Source organism: Rutidosis leptorrhynchoides, chromosome 2, assembly GCF_046630445.1.
Source record: "Rutidosis leptorrhynchoides isolate AG116_Rl617_1_P2 chromosome 2, CSIRO_AGI_Rlap_v1, whole genome shotgun sequence".
NCBI lineage: Eukaryota > Viridiplantae > Streptophyta > Magnoliopsida > Asterales > Asteraceae > Rutidosis > Rutidosis leptorrhynchoides.
Genome location: NC_092334.1, coordinates 675351079 through 675369290, shown reverse-complemented (window position 1 = coordinate 675369290; position 18212 = coordinate 675351079). Strand labels below are relative to the sequence as shown.

The window sequence follows — 18212 nt, the reverse complement described above, 5'->3', positions numbered from 1 at the left end:
CAGAATGTATTTAATCTCACCTACGAGTAACACGTATGTAACTTCCGAGGTAGTAAATTCAAGTCTCGTTAAAGACTCGAAATTACCAGGATTAGCATGTTTTCAGGTAAAAAAAAAATAAGATACTGTAAATTGGGATTACTACCTTTCAAAAAGAAAGCACCATCAGTAAAAGAATGTACAAAAGATGAAATCTATGGTACTTTTCGCAAGTCCTTCTCATTTATAATCCCATTACATAAGTTACAGACAACTTTTACCTGAATTATGAACCTCAACAGTGTACTTTTATATATAGCATACAAATAAGATTAACTACAAGCAAGGGGGAGATCAAATCAACCACATATCACATACTAACACAAATTTACACCCAAAAAGGAATACATTTTAAATACGTCTGGAATAACTACTAAAATTCTACATCGCCGCTAAAATGTCTCTTATTTCTGTTACTGACGGAATCGTCTCACTTGGGTAGATCTTGGCAACAAGTTGAGCAAAACTTTCATACTTGTCAAGAAATTCTTTCTGCAAATCATCATATAGTCACACACACTATTATCAAAATTAATCTAATTGCATGAAAATGTAATTAGCCTATACAATATGGACAATTTATGCAGTGGTAATCAAAATATCCCGGTCGGTGTTTATTATAAGGAGCTATATTAAGCAGATAAAACTCAACATACCTTGCATTTATCCCATAAGGAAGGTAATAATTCCTCGGAGGTCAAATTTTTCTGCAGCTTCTTGTACATAGCACTAATGTGCTTATCAATCTGTGTATATGAATGGTCCGGATTAGAATATATATGTATATATGTAAATAATAAGAGGATTTAAATGATTCATTATTATATAACTTACTCCTGATAAACTCGATTTCACCACCTTCCTAAGATCCATTTTTGACAATCCAAGCTGGAAAGGAATCTGTAATTATCAAACACATTACAAATCAGTTGGAGTATTAAAATGTCACAAGGAAAAAAAAAAAATTTAAAAAAAAGAAAGAGAGAAATTTAGTTGGATCATCTAATTTTAGGGCTTTCTTTATTCATTTAAAATATGAAGATTTTATTTTATATTAAAACTTACTTCAACAGTATATCCAGATTGAAATAATAAGATAGAGAGTTGGTGACTAAAATCAATTGTTTTTGCTTTATATATTGTTCCCTATATTATATTAACTTATGATATGAAATATCAGTAAAGCAATAACCTCTTCAGGCGTGATAGTATACATCAAGTCTTCAATTTTTCGAGCAAACTGAAAAAGTCTCTCAAATTGCTGCAAAACAAATTGACAACACGTCATATTAAACGATTATCGGTATGCATGATGACTAGATGTCAAAATATGACTTCAAATATACACTAACATAAAGTGAGTCTTGTTACTTACATAGTATATAATCACACTAATATGACGCGTGCAAGCTTGTTCATAAGATTCACTTGCTTGATGATAAAACTTGGCTAAAGTCGGCACAACATTTGCCAGGTCATACAAACTGCACAAAACTGATTCTGATCAGCATGTAATTCCAGATTAAAAAAATATATATATAGTTGTCATCAAACAAAATGTATACCATTTGCACCTCCAGTCAGGAATAACAATATATTAAAGTTGGCATTGACCCTATGAATGGGTCAACTTGGTTTATGACTCAAACCCAAATGGTCAAGTTAGATAGATTTTAATAAAGGTAAGCAGATCAAATGGGTCGAATTTATTTAAAGACGCTAATGTTGTCTTCTTTTTAGCCACTGAAATTAAAGCTTTGATATTGAGTTATTAATCATAGAAATACGTTAAAAGTAACCTAGTTTCTGTATAAAAAGACAAAAAAAGCTTGTCTTTCAACGTATTGTGACTTGTTACCCAACCCACTCATTTTGCCACCTTCCCATAACACGGTTACCTATTTTGGAATGCAGCATAGTTCTCGAGAAGTATAATATCAGCATATTTTGGGTCTGTTTGAGCAATCTTGTCCAGAGTTGCAAACATCACGCCAATCTGACAAACAATATTTAACCAACTGTGACTAAATAATCTATACAAAAAATCAGATAAGCGATCTCTTAAAGACTTAGCTACAGACAAGGTTGTAAAAATCGCTAATCGAAGATCAATCTGCCCAGACTTTGTAGGGATTAATCGACCAAATCAAGGATTAAGGATTAACCGGATGTTGACAAACTTTGACTTTGACTGAACAAAACCGACTATACCATTTGACCAGAGTTGACTGATTACGGAAAGATTAATCGGCCTGCTTATTAGACCGATTAATCGGGGATAAAACGATATTTACAATACTGGCTACAGGTGAATTTTAGATCAATAGGAGATAGTACTTACAAACTTAATGTATGCTTGATCAACCAAATCTCTAGACTGTCCCTGTATATACTGCTCCATACGTGTAGCAAGAGTCGCAAATCTACACAAAAAAACAAGTCATTAAATCGAGCAGAATGCATAACCATAGTTTAGTACCGAATTGTAAACCATATGTAGGAAAAATTAACATTTTTACCTGGGAATGTACGACAAGACACCCATTTGTCGAACATTTCGTTCATTTCTTTCTATCTGGTGACAAGCTTCATCTACAAACTAAATTCCAAAACATAACTTAAAATGGATTTTAAGTTAAAGTAAAATAAAGAAAATAAAATCTAAGAAAGTTGTAACATACACGGGTAAATTGTGCAGTGATTCTTTCTTCAAGTGCATCAAGCAAGAGGCGCACGTATCCGGCGGCATCTGCTTTTTGACCTGAAATGTACCGTTCTGTTATCCCGTGCATTGAAATGCATCGTAAAGGATCAATCTTGTACGCCCAATCAACGACTGCATAGAAGTCCTCCTGATATCCACATCAGCATTAGAACTTATATAAATGTATAAATACTAATTTAATATTAATATTTTTATATTGAAATGATTTTCCAGTACTTGAATCCCATCGAGTAAATCACGAAGAGACTCATTTAGTGCTCCAAGCTCTGATATACCTACAAGATTTCAAATTTAGAGCTCAACATCAGTATAAGTTGAGATGGCAATATTGACCCATTTACTAATAGATGGATCAATTTGGATTGTGTCCTATCTCAAATTGATCTGAGTGGGCCAAACAGGTGGCATATAACTTCCCAAATTATCTTATTCCAAGATTTGTAACAATATTGTTGTAGTGATCATAATTAATAAAGAAGTTTTGAGATAATGAAAAATGAAGTCTATGAAAATAGCACCAAACCCGTCTGTTTGATCTGTGCTACAGAATAATCCATTTCAGCTTGAACCTGTTTTGTTCCATGACCCAACCAGCCCATTTAACCAACTCTCAATATAAGTCACATAATTTACTTTTACTGTTGCTGTCATTTTCGTCAATATCCATAATCCCCAGATCATCATCATCATCATTATCATTGGATTTATCACCATTAGCAGAACTTGCAGGTGGAGCTAGTGCAGAAACACCAAAACACATGAAGTGTGAAAAGAAAGAACTCTGCAGTAAAAATGATGATAGTTATAGTTTTTTGCTAAAAATAGCAATAATAATGACAACGGTTAGAGGATAAACATAAATTCTAACCTCATCAACAAGAAGTGGGATAAATATAGTAAGCATCTTTGCATAAGCTTCTGAGACTGTTGAAGTATCTGCATTGTTTACGTTCTGATTTGAACCAGTTGACCCTTCGAGCCAGACAGTAGGGTTTCTTGATGCTTTAGTACTAGCTCGAAGCTCGTTTGCAAATTCACGAGCCTGAAAAAGACATGGAGCTTTTTTAAAATTAAATCTTCTGGTTTTAATGCTTTAGATTAGTAGAAAATGTTAACAAGTTAATGAAACCATACCTCGCGACGTAAAAGCAGATTAAGGGAACTACAATAAGCTTTCCTCAAAGGACCCAAACAATTTTTATCAAGACTCTGCAAATAACAAGGAGTAAAAAGGATGCTGAAACACTGTGCAAATGAATATAAATAACAATTTTCCATTTTATTAATGATTATATAATTATTTTGTGTGTGTGTGTGTGTACGTATCAACTGACCTTCAAGTGTTGTAATAGGCGAGCGTAAGTCCGGCATTTAAAACGAAGATCAGCATGATCAGGCCTCTTTAGTTGCCCCCGCTGTCCAATTTAAACACCAAAAATAATTTATTGGTCAATTTAGATCAATCAATCATTACATTACATTACATCTAATATGATAACAAATGCATTAAAATTACAATACATAACAGAATTTAGTTATAAGCATCAAACTTTAAAGGTTTCTAACCAAAACCAATTCTTCTTTTAGCTATATGATTTGACCCGTTAGAGATGGAAGAAAACCCAAATTGACCCATTCATAACTCCTAAGTAATTAGCAAAATGCGTGGAACAAACCTGGGAGAAGTAACTTTTATCGCTTATCATGAAATCCACCAAACTAGCAAAATAGTTTCTCAAAAACTCTGATGCTCTCCGAACAAAAGTAGTTTTTAATTTATCAAGTTCTGCCCTTTTCTCCCTGACCTAAAAAATAATTAACCAAACTATAAATTGTTAAAATTTGATAAACAAAGATCTGCAAGAAATAAAAAAAAAAAAAATTAAAAATGAAATGTATACCGCTTTAATTTTTGCAAAACTTGGATCCAAACCAGGTGATTCAAGGCCACGTAAAGCACCTGTTAACCATTCACATGCTTCAATATTTTGAAGCATTCGAGCTTCATCAAAGGAACCTCCTGTTAAACATGCTGCATACTGAAACAGACAGAAAGTCAAAACCAGTTTTGACTAGTCAACTAACCCATAAACCAGCCATATTTGATACCTATATATGGAATTTATAAATCTAATGTTGATTGATTAGTTGTACCTCTGAAGGTATACGCAGTCTTTCAAGAAGCTTATCTAGCTCCTCAATTAAAGCTTTATTATTTACAGACTGCATTTCCAGCTGGTTATTGCGTGTTTCTATCTGTGATAAAAAAGTTAAACATTATGTATACTTATTAAATGTGTTAAGTAGAGAGCAATCTGAAGATACATATAAATACGTACCGACTCAATGTCCTCTCTCATATGTCTAAGTTTAACATTAAATATCCCTAGCCATTCATCCATGTCATCAACACAGCTTGTGGCTGCCTCAAGCCCCTGCAACACCTGCATGATATAAAGAACACAAATTATAACTTACCTTGTGTTGACTATGTTTCAAAAGTCAAAACAAAATTGGTGATATCAGATAAAAATGCAATCTTTACCTCATCTACTAAAGGTTCACTTTCAAGAATGGCATGCACATTAGCTGCTTCCAAAGCATGGAGTTCACGTTTTAACCGTTCAGAAAAGGCTTCTGCTTCCCCAATATCCATCACATATCTGAACACAGTGCAATTACCAACAGTGTTATACTTTTAAGTGCACGTAAGCATCAAACTTATGCCTTACACCAAAAAGGTTTCATCTCCGATGTATGCAACAAACTTTACAACAAACGCATCTATCAACTTATATTGAACTAGGTTGACATATTAACTTTGTTGCAAATAAGTTATTTACACTAACGCTATACTAATAATTCAACATATCATTTTTATAATTAACTAATATTAATACCAGTTATGAACAGCTAATTAAAAATGAAATTATACCACATTCACTGTGGTACAAATGCTGAAGGTCAATTAGCTTTATAAAATACCATCTTTGAAGGAAACTTGGACTTCTTAATATCTTATGCTGGTCATTTATAATGCAAGTGTATTGTAGATGTTTGGTGTGGTGAACAGTGTTACATCAAATTTGGTGTAAAAAAAGGTGATGAACATTGCTACACAATTATCAGTGTCTCGGTTGGACACGAATTAAATGAAAAATTTACAACTATTTTGTGTTTGGTGCATACGATGGGGATAGTATAATATATATCGTGCTACGTGCATACAATGGAGATAGTATTAAATATATCGCACAATCATGGCTTCAAGTAATTAATTAAAAGTGGGCAGAAACATACACGCCTAAAAGAGCCTCCATGTCCTCTTCTTCTGCTTGAGAAACAAGTTCCTTTTCAACTGTAACCTTCATGTCACTTTCTGCAATGGCATCTGTAACAGGCCCATCTCTAACATTTTGTTTCTTAGAAACTGCAGGTGTATTTTCCTACACAAATAAAAGAATATTTAGCATTAGGAGTGAGGACCGTCAAATAAATGAAGATTAAGTGAATAAGAATTTTATGCACACCTTAGCCCAAAGAGCCATCTCGACTACATCAATACCCACAACTTTAGGTATACGGCCCAATACGTCTTTACACATGTTCAATATATAGAGTAAGAGACGATTCCTAAGTCATCAAAAATATATCAGAATTCTAGACTATCCTATTCATTTATTATTGGAGTAAATGCATAATTGAAAGAAAAATACCTGTCATCGATATTCCGCATGGTCCACTGAGGAGGAGCAACACTCTGGCTTCTAAGATTGTCAAAGCCCTTAAGAAAAAAAGGGAACAATTAAGTAAAAGCACGGTATCTAATTAATTAATAAACAAAAGAAAAAAAACTCTGCTATAATAATGTGAAAGAAGCACTACCAGCATAAATGTGCATCCACTAGGATCATTAGTTAGAACCTCGACCTTTGAAAGATGCTTCAGCTTGTACAATTTTGCAGGCTACACATATTTCAGAATTATTTGTTACATATTCTCTCACTGAAAATGTTTTGCATTATGCAGGTAGTACAAGACTGAGAGGAAGAAGAAAAAGAAAATTGTGGACCTCAAGAACTCCTCCATTTGAATATTTCAAGACATGAAGAAAAGCTTTTGTTTGTTGAGCCTTTTCTTTTGCTGCATATACCACAAAGAGTTATCAACCAAACTACACAAATAGTTAATAATCTTTAACCCCAAACAAGGTCACTAAGGTGGTATTTGTTTGAGATTTAAAGGGCTGAATGAGATGTGTGTGTTATTGGGTCAGACAAATATGATTGATGGTTTGGAACTTATTTGACCAACACACTCTTACTCGGTGACCCCTTGTTTCACCATTCAAATCAAGATCAGATATGATATTTTGCTTATAACATCACAAAACCTCCTCTTTGTGCCTTTGGTTGCCACATGCCTGTTTACTGTTTTCTAATTTTATTATTAAGTTATCTTTTAACCGTACTTTTTCCTCCAAATTTATAAAGTGCATCCAAACCATTATGTGATTTTCAACATATCTTGTTTTATTATTATACATTCTGTCATCAATAATGTGGTAACAGTATTCATATCATATGTTATATCAAGCTCAATATTAATTAATTCTTATGTTTAATCTAATAATGCCTGGTCATTTACATTATTCATTCAAAACACTTGTTAAATAGTCGCATTTCAATCACACTTATTCCAAACAAAAGGTTGAAATAGCAATTTTCTGTCATTCATCAGGCTATTGCTTTACTACCACGAAAACAATATATTGCAATTCTACTTAAAAACGACATGTTCAGCATAAAACTCTTAATCTATTTATCTAGCTTCATGCTCTCTTTGGAACTTATTAATTTCATAAATTACCAACTGAATCACACTTAACTGTTTACTTGCAAAAACTCATATGTCATATTCTTTGACGCAATATGGCATCTCTAGTTATCCAATAACTTTTTTGTGGTCTTAAAAACCATCACAAGGTAGCCCAGTGGTTGGGGACTTAGGTTCCCGGCATCCTTGAAAGAGGTCCCGGGTTCAAATCTTGTGGTGGCAAGGGAAGGGTTGGAAACAGCCAGGAATTAAACCTCATGGTATTTAGAGTATGGGGTTGGATTACTCGCCCTCCCAGCTAACCCGAACAAGGAAAAACCTTAGAATTTTTTGCGGTCTTAAACTTAATGTTTAACCATCACTATAGCCCAGTGGTTATGGCCCTGAGTTCCTTGCAAAGGTCTTAAGTTCGAATCCTGTCGAGGACGGATATTTATTGGCAGAGATGGGTTGGAAACAACCAGGGAGTAATCTTGCTGGGCTGCGTACATTAGAGTATGGGGCCAGATTACTAGACCTCCCGGGTAGCCCGAACAGGGAAAACCTTCTACCTTCTACCTTTTACCTTTTTTTCTTTAACTTAATGTATAGCATACTGCATTTCTTACAAACTATTATGGTAAAGTAGTTTCCAAAACCTTCTAGAGCCATATTTTAACAAAAATCAAGTTAGAACTTAGAAGGCCAAAGTCATGTTTCAAATATAACAAAATCTTGTAAGAATCAAGCATGAACAAGAAAAATCTTATCCGTTTACCCATGTACTTGTAAAAATCAACATATCTCTCACGGTATAAGTTTTCTTCTTTTTCTTCTTCCTCTTCCCACTTAGAAATTTCAAGAAACGAGACTTAAAGTCATCACCTAATGATCAATTAGGATAGCAAATGGGAGCCTCCTTTGAACTCTATTGGTAGGTTTTTCTTCATCTGAATTCTAAAAGCCCACTCACACTATAAAGTTATCCACGTAAAACTCTTGATATTGCAATTATTATTTTGGTGAGCCCATTCAATAATTATTCTTTCTTTTCAGCCAATTACCAAGGGCACAAACTCAAAATAAAGTTCAGTTTATAGGTATCTTAAATAACAGATAGTAGTTACAGTACAAGTAAAAGAATCATTAGATACTTGGTTATATCATCACATAAAAACTTTTTCTAATGCAATGGTGGTAATTGGGATATAGAACTCTTGTTTACATTCTTAATGTTTGTAATTCATGTCATCCATCTTAAATATCAATATTGACTTTTTCCGTAAACTAATGTAAGTGGCTTTCTGCCCTAATCTTTTGCATCTTCTTGAACATAAATGCTACTATATCCATTTTAAACACTTCGGTAACGGTTATCGAATAATCTACGGAACCATTAAGCTTAAAAACATTACTGAATTGCTCAAAGTTCATCTTAAAATCCACAAGTTCTGATAAGCATAAATAACATCAATCGAAGCATAATTCAACTGTTCCAGTATACGAGTATACCTAATTACACAATTGACCACATCTTACTGGTTAGCAAGGTAAAAAAAACATTGATCAGGGATTAATCAGCCAAAACCATGTAGGGATTAATTGGCCAAGTCGAAGATTAATCAGATTGGACTTATCATATATTCAAAATTATGTGTAATTAAATTAGAAAACCATAGTCTTAAACACAAAAAAAAAGATTAACTTTAACATAATTGTCAAGAAACATGAACAAAATCATTCAATTGTTCACATACTCCAAAATTCTAATTCTAATTTAAATTTATATCTAATAGGTAAAAGACTTGACTTTCACCAACTTTGACCGATATTGCCCTGCTAAATTCAGAATTTGACCAACTCAATCCGATTTTGACTGGCGTTGACAGATTAATTAGACAGATTTTGGAATTTCAAATCGGCCTGCTTCTCACCGCATTAATATATTCCAATTTATACTCAACTCGAATGACACCATCGCAAAATTATATTTTTCTGACAAATTCATCTTATTATTAAGCAACTTACTGCCCTAACAAATTTAACAATGTATCCATCCATCTACGATAACACTACAATAAATTCAATTGATCAAGTAAATCACAAATTGAATATGTAAATGAATGAATGATGAATAAAGATATAAGTAAACTTACTAGAAATAGCAAGAACCCTAGGTTTAGCCATTTGACCTTTACCAATTTTGCCTGATTTACCCCAAATACCACGACTTTTGGCAACACGGATCGATAATACAACTTTTTGATTACTTCCTTCCATTGCTGTTTCACATGCTCGTCGGAGTTCTAGATCGTCGGCGCTCGATTTAGCCATTAGTTCCGGCGCAACTATTCTCTGTTTAAACTACCAAAATTTGTATCTACAAAATTATTATATCCGATAATGAAGTACAGATCTGGGAGCAACGATGAATGAATGAATTTTCGTTGTTGTAATTGATTGATTTTTGATTCGTGGGCGTAACGATTGCTGTTAATTCAACTCTTTTACTGATCTGTATCTGTAGATGTATAGTTGTGCATAAGAAAAAATTAGTCTGTTTTGGGTCAAAATTTGTATTTTAGGCGTCTTGTTTATATTTATCATTATTTAATTTAATTTATTAATTTATTTATAATTAATTAATCAATTTATTTTTTTATTTATTCATTCATTTTTATTTATTCGTTTTATAATATTTATTTAATCATGTATTATATTTATATATTATATTAATTTATTTTATTTATTAACTTATTAAGTATTATTTATTTATTTATTTATAATTATTTATAATTTTTTTTGGATTTGCTTCCAAAAACCCTTTGAGCTGTCGTTAACGTGCATAAAACGGTTGTACATGACAATTATATATTGATTTTATAGTGACAGTTATCAAATTGTACAATTATTTTATGCACGTTAACGATTGGGGATGTCGTTAAACAAAATGCACATTTTATTTTTATTAATTATACTGATATTAATAGTCCTTGTCGTTTATATTAAATTATATCAATCATCTTTATCCTTTTAAAATCACACTGATAGTCCTTGTAACTTTCACTAAATTACATCAAACATTTTTATCTTTTTTACATATATTACATATTTTCTATAATCGACAAGAGATATGGTATACACAATCTCTACGAGTGTCAGTAAGTTTTTATTCTATATGTTTCAAACAATTTCTCTTGTAAACGTGGGGTTATTAGAAAATAGATAAGGTTATTTCTGTTCAGGTTATTGGAGTGGCGATTATTTTAATATTAAGATGTATGCAGTTTAACCGGGTTATTCTGTGATTTTTTTTTACCATTTACCTAGTCACCCCAAAATATGTTGCTAATGAAATTTAAAACGACACCTCTTGTGAAAATATCAAAACTACAATAACTAATCTCTTTTAAAATGATTCTTGTTATAATAATAATAATAATATAGATATGGATAGTCAATTTTGGTGTATACATATAGTCAATTTTGGTACACAAAGTATGTATTTTTATATTGAGATTTTAGGCTATAAATACTCATGAATGCAAGCATTAAACTTGCACCATTTCTCACACTTACAAAGTGTTTCTTTCTTTCTCTCCATTATCATCTTTGTTCTTACACTTCATTATTAGTATTCTAAATCAAGAATCAAATCACTAAAGGTAGTTATAAGCCTACTGAAATATAACATCAAGAATCAAACCACTAAAGGTAGTTATAAGCCTACTGAATTATAACATCAAGAATCAAACCACTAAAGGTAGTTATAAGCCTACTGAATTATAACACGTTATCAGCACGATAATCTTAATACTAAATATGGTTGGCTCTGCCACCAAAATGATATATGGTCGGTTATACCACCAAAATGATATATGGTCGGTTATACCACCAGAATGATATATGGTCGGTTATACCACCAGAATGATATAGGTCGGTTATACCACCTGAAAAAATATATGGTCGACACTGTCGCCAAATTTTCATTTATGTTTACTAATATTTATATTTTTATTATATAACATTTATTTATGATTGCTTACACATGGTCGACACTGTCACCTACTTATCATTTATGTTATATTAAATTTATGTTTAATGTTTATATACTTATGAATATAAATTGACTCTAATTTATCATGATGTTTGTTTTAATTTTTGATAATAGAAAATATCGAATCTGGAAAAGCTTAAATTTACTCCTTTAGAATCAACTGGAAACAACTACATGCCATGGGTTATAAAAGTAAAAATGCATCTTAAATCAATGGGCATTCTTGAAACCATAAATGAAAACAACACTTGTTCTGAAAAAGAACAAGCTACGGCATGTTGCTTTATTCATCAACATATTGATGAATGCTTACAAAATAATTATGTGACTGTAGAAGATCCCCATGTTTTATGGGAAGGTCTCAAAAGCAGATTCAATAATCAAAGAGAAATTTTACTTCCAGCTGCAATGGAACAATGGAGAACATTAAGGTTCCAAGACTTTAAGAAAGTAAATGAATACAGCTCAGCTCTGTATAATACATGTTCACAACTTAAATTCTGTGGACATGAAATTAGTGATGCAGACATGATGGAGAAAACTTTCTCCACAATGAATGCTGCAAACATCACAGTGCAAAGAAATTTGAGAATGCTAAAGTTCAAAACATATCCTGAACTTAATTCATATCTCTTAGTTGCAGAGCAAAATGATGAGCTATTAATGAAAAATCAGCAATCCCGTCCTACTGGTACACTTGCAATCCCTGAAGCAAATACTGCAAATAATTATAAACAGGGACAAGGACGCGGGCAAGGTCGTGGTTATAATAACCATCACCATCATCATGCCAAAAGCCATAACTATGGTAGAAACCATCCTTATGGTAATGGTAATGGGCGTGGACGTGGTCGTGGTCGTGGCCGTGGTGGTCAAAGAAATAGTAATCCACGAAAATATAAATATCAACCACAAAACAAGCCCATTAAACAAGATGTTGAAGAAAATTCTTCTAAAAATTCTGAAGAATCTTGCTACAGATGTGGTAGAATGGGCCACTGGACTAATACTTGCCGAACATCTAAACATCTTGTTAAGATGTATCAGGATTCGCTGAAAGGTAAAGAAAAGGAAGTAAATTTTGTGGATAATATTGATCCAACAGTCACTGAGAAACCATCTGATTTATATGAAGATTTCTTGAATGTTTAAGTTGTGTGTCTTTTGAAAAATAAACGATTTAATATCGTCTGTCTTTGTCATTATGTTTGCTAAATGTTTCAGTACTATCTATTTGCGTTTAAAATATTGTGTAATATTAATGTACTCACTATTTATTTCTTATATATGAAGTTCAATATGAATTTTGCTGGAATACAACATCAATCAAGTGGTGGAGATCTCTGTATAGCAGACAGTGGAACTACACACACTATACTTAAATCCGAGAAATATTTTATTGATCTAAAACCAACGGAAGGAACTATACATACAATATCAGGACCTGCTAACTTGATAAAAGGGATAGGAAAGGCAAATTTCATACTACCAAATGGTACAAAATTTTTAATAAATGATGCCTTATTTTCTCCCAAGTCAAGCAGAAATTTATTGAGTTTCTCCGACATATACCTTAACAGGTATGATTATCAGTCAGTGACAACAGAAAATGAGAAATATTTAAGTATCACTGACAAGAGTCATGTGGTTGAAAAACTGCCAAGACTTAGTTCTGGATTACATTATACACATATAAATGTACCAGAAATACATATGGTAGTTAACGAAAAATATATTGATCCTGGTGTATTCAGTTTATGGCATAACAGATTAGGCCATTCAGGATCAACAATGATGAAAAGGATTATTGAATGTACTCATGGACATCCACTAAAGGATAGAAAAATCCATCATGATACAATGGTTCCATGTACATCTTGCTCTCTTGGAAAATTGATAACTAGACCCTCACCACTTAAGGTTGAGAAAGAATCACCAATGTTTCTTGAAAGAATTCAAGGTGATATATGTGGACCAATTCATCCACCATGTGGACCATTTAGATATTTCATGGTTCTAATAGACGCATCTAGCAGATGGTCTCATGTTTGTCTGTTATCAAGCCGTAATGTGGCATTTGCAAAATTTCTTGCCCAAATTATTAAATTGAGAGCTCATTTTCCTGATTACACCATTAAAAGGGTGAGACTTGATAATGCTGGTGAATTTACATCTCAAGCATTTAATGACTATTGCATGTCTATAGGAATTGTTGTTGAACATTCTGTTGCTCATGTGCATACACAAAATGGTTTAGCCGAGTCATTGATTAAACGTTTACAGTTAATCGCTAGACCATTGATAATGAGAACAAAACTCCCTGTATCTATATGGGGTCATGCAATTTTACATGCTGCTGCATTGATTCGCATCAGACCAAGTGCAAGTCATAAATATTCCCCCCTACAACTTGCTTTTGGTCAAGAGCCAAATATTTCCCATCTTAGAACATTTGGTTGTGCAGTGTATGTTCCAATTGCGACACCACAACGTACAAAAATGGGTCCTCAAAGGAGGTTGGAAATATATGTTGGATATGAAACATCTTCAATATTAAGGTATATTGAACCTATGACAGGTGACGTTTTTACAGCACGTTTTGCTGATTGTCATTTTAATGAAACATTGTTCCCTAGATTAGGGGGAGAAATGAAAAATAAAGAAAATGATGTTTCATGGTGTGAACCTCAATTAAAGTATCTTGATCCTCGCACAAAAGAATGCGAGACAGAAGTTCAAAAGATAATGCATATACAAGAACTTGCAAATCAATTGCCTGATGCATTTACAGATACAAAAACGGTGACAAAATCATATATACCAGCAGTAAATACTCCAGCTCGAATTGAAATTCCAAAAGCTGGCAATAACGTCACTCATGAATCTTTGCCACGTCAGAAACGTGGAAGACCAATCGGTTCAAAGGATAAAAATCCTCGAAAAAGAAAATCAGCTGATAATGAAGTAAAAGAAAGTGTTCAAGAAGAACCACAAATCAGTACTCCTACTGCAGAGGAGATTGATGATGTCAATACAGAAATTGCAATCAATTATGCATATTCAAAAATATTATGGAACCGAAATGAAATGAAAAATCTTGATGAGAAATTTTCATTTAATGTTGCATATGACATCATGAATAATGATGATGATCCAGAACCAACATCTATGGTTGAATGTCAAAATAGACATGATTGGGCTCAATGGAAAGAAGCAATACGAGCTGAATTAGAATCACTCAATAAAAGAAAAGTTTTCGGATCCATCATTCTCACTCCTAAAGATGTGAAACCTGTAGGATACAGATGGATTTTTGTCCGAAAAAGAAATGAGAAAAATGAAGTTACAAGGTATAAAGCTAGACTTGTAGCTCAAGGTTTTTCTCAAAGACCGGGAATTGATTATGAAGAAACTTATTCTCCTGTTATGGATGCAATTACTTTTAGGTACTTAATCAGTCTAGCAGTTTCTAAAAATTTAGAAATGCATCTCATGGATGTTGTGACTGCTTATCTATATGGATCACTTGATAGTGATATATATATGAAGTTACCTGAAGGATTTAAGGTACCAGAAGCATCAAATGCAAAACCCAAAGAAATGTATTCGATTAAATTACAAAGATCTTTATATGGGTTAAAACAATCGGGACGTATGTGGTATAACCGATTAAGTGATTACTTGATAAGCAAAGGGTATACAAATAACCTTACTTGCCCTTGTGTTTTCATTAAGAAAACAACATCCGGATATGTGATCATAGCTGTTTATGTTGATGATCTTAACATCATAGGTACAAATAAAGAGATCTATGAAGCCATTCAACTTCTAAAGAAAGAATTTGAAATGAAAGATCTCGGAAAAACCAAGTATTGCCTTGGTTTACAAATTGAGCATATGCCTAATGGTTTACTTGTACATCAAACAACATATACTGAAAAGATTTTGAAACGTTTCAATATGGACAAGGCAAAACCATTAAGTACTCCTATGGTTGTTAGATCACTCAATGTTGAAGCTGATCCATTTCGTCCATGTGAAGATCAAGAAGACATTCTTGGACCAGAAGTACCATATCTTAGTGCAATTGGAGCTCTTATGTATCTTACAAATTGTACAAGACCTGACATTTCTTTTGCAGTTAATTTATTGGCAAGGTTCAGCTCTGCTCCTACCAAAAGACACTGGAATGGGATCAAACACATATTTCGATACCTTCGAGGAACTACTGATTTAGGATTATTTTATTCTAACGAATCAAAACAAGATTTGGTTGGTTATGCAGATGCAGGTTATTTATCTGATCCACATAAAGCTAAATCTCAAACTGGATATGTATTCCTAAATGGAGGTACTGCAATATCATGGCGTTCTCAAAAACAAACACTTGTTGCTACATCGTCAAATCATGCCGAAGTGATTGCATTACATGAAGCTACTCGAGAATGTTTTTGGTTGAGATCAATGACACAACTCATTACTGATTCTTGTGGACTAGAACGCGATAAAAGTCCAACAACTATCTATGAAGATAATGCAGCTTGCATAGCACAGATGAAAGAAGGGTATATCAAAAGTGACCGAACAAAACACATACCACCTAGATTCTTCTCATACACTCAAAATCTCATTAAGGACAACCAGATTGAAATGAGATATGTGCAATCTAGCAAAAACTCTGCTGATCTTTTCACGAAAGCACTTCCAACTGCTATTTTCAGAACACACGTTCATAACATTGGCATGAGACATGTTCAAAAGATGTAACAGCTGAAGCGATGTCTACTTGAGGGGGAGTCAACTCCATGCTGCACTCTTTTTCCCTTAGCTAAAGTTTTTTCCCACTGGGTTTTCTTTAGCAAGGTTTTTAACGAGGCAGTAATTTATAGTTGATCTTCAACAAAATAAAATTGCTATCCAAGGGGGAGTGTTATAATAATAATAATAATATAGATATGGATAGTCAATTTTGGTGTATACATATAGTCAATTTTGGTACACAAAGTATGTATTTTTATATTGAGATTTTAGGCTATAAATACTCATGAATGCAAGCATTAAACTTGCACCATTTCTCACACTTACAAAGTGTTTCTTTCTTTCTCTCCATTATCATCTTTGTTCTTACACTTCATTATTAGTATTCTAAATCAAGAATCAAATCACTAAAGGTAGTTATAAGCCTACTGAATTATAACATCAAGAATCAAACCACTAAAGGTAGTTATAAGCCTACTGAATTATAACATCAAGAATCAAACCACTAAAGGTAGTTATAAGCCTACTGAATTATAACAATTCTAAGCTCAACTTAGAACCAATAATAATTACTGTATATTATATTGATCATCAAGGGATTCATTTAGTTATATTAGCTGCTTCGAGTATTCTAATATTATATTTTTATATTTTGCATTTTTGTGATCAACAATACATAACATCTGGATTCTTGGTGTATTTGGTAGCAAAAGTGATTTAGGTGGCCAGAAACTTTTAAGTCCTTAGAAGATATAAAATCTAACCCAAGCTTACAGCTAGTATCATAATTCTGTAATTATGCTTTCTAACAAATATACATTTTGTGTGTTAGTATCATTAGCGATCCTTTTGGTTGTACTTCTAGCCACTCTTTCGCCCATACCACACAAAAACTCATCTTCAAAGCCATGGTTAGCCTTATCGTTATACATACAACAACCAAAAACAGCCACACTACCAAATACACAAACCGTGGCCCCACAAGACGCTGGCGCCTTGATCTTCCACCGTGTTTTAACAAAAGGGCCCAAGAATACTTCGCGAGTTATTGGGAAAGCACAAGGCTTTATTGTCCCTGTTAACGAATTTTCAGGGTCAGGATTCAACATTATTTATCTTACGTTCGATACCCATGCATACTCGGGTAGTGTTGGTATTCAGGCTAAAAACTCGGGTAGTGGTCATAAAGATGAACTAACTGTTGTCGGGGGTACAGGCTCGTTTGCTTTCGTACGTGGAATAGCGGTTTTGACACAGAAAGATGGTCGTGATACGGATCTTGTTGTACCGTATCATATTAAACTACATCTCAAGTATCCGAATAGGTCTAAAATGACACCAGGATGAGCAACGAACAATATCTTAACGTTTTTGTTTATTTCTAATAAGTTTGAGAGACATTGTTTTCCTAGAATGAGGAATCAATTAGGGGTATGTTTGGCAAAACTAGCTGGAAGCTGCAAGTGTTTAGCTGCAGGCGTTTAGCTGAAAGCGTTTAGCTGAAGCTTTTTAAATGTATTTAATTGTTTGGCAAAGTAGCTGGAGCTGTTATAAAATAATTAAAATGACAAAAATGGACACTAGAAAAAAATACTTAAATATCATTATTTTAGTTTAATAAAACATAGTCATTACCAAATAACCGAAAACATATATAATACTACTAATAACCGAAAACATATATAATACTACTAAATTATTAAAAACACTTAATATTAAATAATATCATCTTATTTTAGTGAAACAAGTTATTAACAAAAAAAAAAAAAAAAAAAAAAAATAGTATAATGATTAAACTATTAATGTTGTGCATAATAA

General features: G+C 32.9%; 2 protein-coding genes across 2 annotated transcripts; one reads left to right on the top strand and one right to left on the bottom strand.

Annotated features, from left to right (window-relative positions):
* Positions 1–207: 207 nt before the first annotated feature.
* LOC139893944 (exocyst complex component SEC3A-like) lies at positions 208–9980 on the bottom strand. The gene is made up of 25 exons (XM_071877149.1): positions 9736–9980; positions 6837–6907; positions 6650–6730; positions 6481–6548; positions 6295–6397; positions 6065–6210; positions 5310–5427; positions 5104–5208; positions 4919–5020; positions 4666–4803; positions 4441–4569; positions 4099–4179; positions 3899–3973; positions 3633–3806; positions 3398–3545; positions 2981–3039; positions 2721–2891; positions 2559–2638; positions 2381–2462; positions 1938–2035; positions 1415–1523; positions 1232–1300; positions 874–939; positions 696–785; positions 208–531 (listed from the first exon to the last, which is right to left on the bottom strand). The coding sequence occupies exons 1-25, from the start codon at positions 9911–9913 to the stop codon at positions 421–423; spliced, it is 2652 nt and encodes an 883-aa protein (XP_071733250.1). The 5' UTR covers positions 9914–9980; the 3' UTR covers positions 208–420.
* A 7212-nt stretch (positions 9981–17192) lies between these two features.
* LOC139890271 (dirigent protein 11) lies at positions 17193–17741 on the top strand. The gene has a single exon (XM_071873164.1). The coding sequence runs from the start codon at positions 17193–17195 to the stop codon at positions 17739–17741; it is 549 nt and encodes a 182-aa protein (XP_071729265.1).
* The last annotated feature ends 471 nt before the right edge of the window (positions 17742–18212 follow it).

What these genes read in the sequence shown, in the direction of transcription:
- LOC139893944 (XM_071877149.1), bottom strand. Translation starts at nt 9,913, where the DNA reads ATGGCTAAATCGAGCGCCGACGATCTAGAACTCCGACGAGCATGTGAA. An exon ending in TGAGAGAGGACATTGAGTCG is followed by an intron (nt 5,021 to 5,103) that starts GTACGTATTTAT and finishes TTTTTATCACAG; the next exon opens with ATAGAAACACGCAATAACCA. An exon ending in GACTGCGTATACCTTCAGAG is followed by an intron (nt 4,804 to 4,918) that starts GTACAACTAATC and finishes TGTCTGTTTCAG; the next exon opens with TATGCAGCATGTTTAACAGG.
- LOC139890271 (XM_071873164.1), top strand. Translation starts at nt 17,193, where the DNA reads ATGCTTTCTAACAAATATACATTTTGTGTGTTAGTATCATTAGCGATC.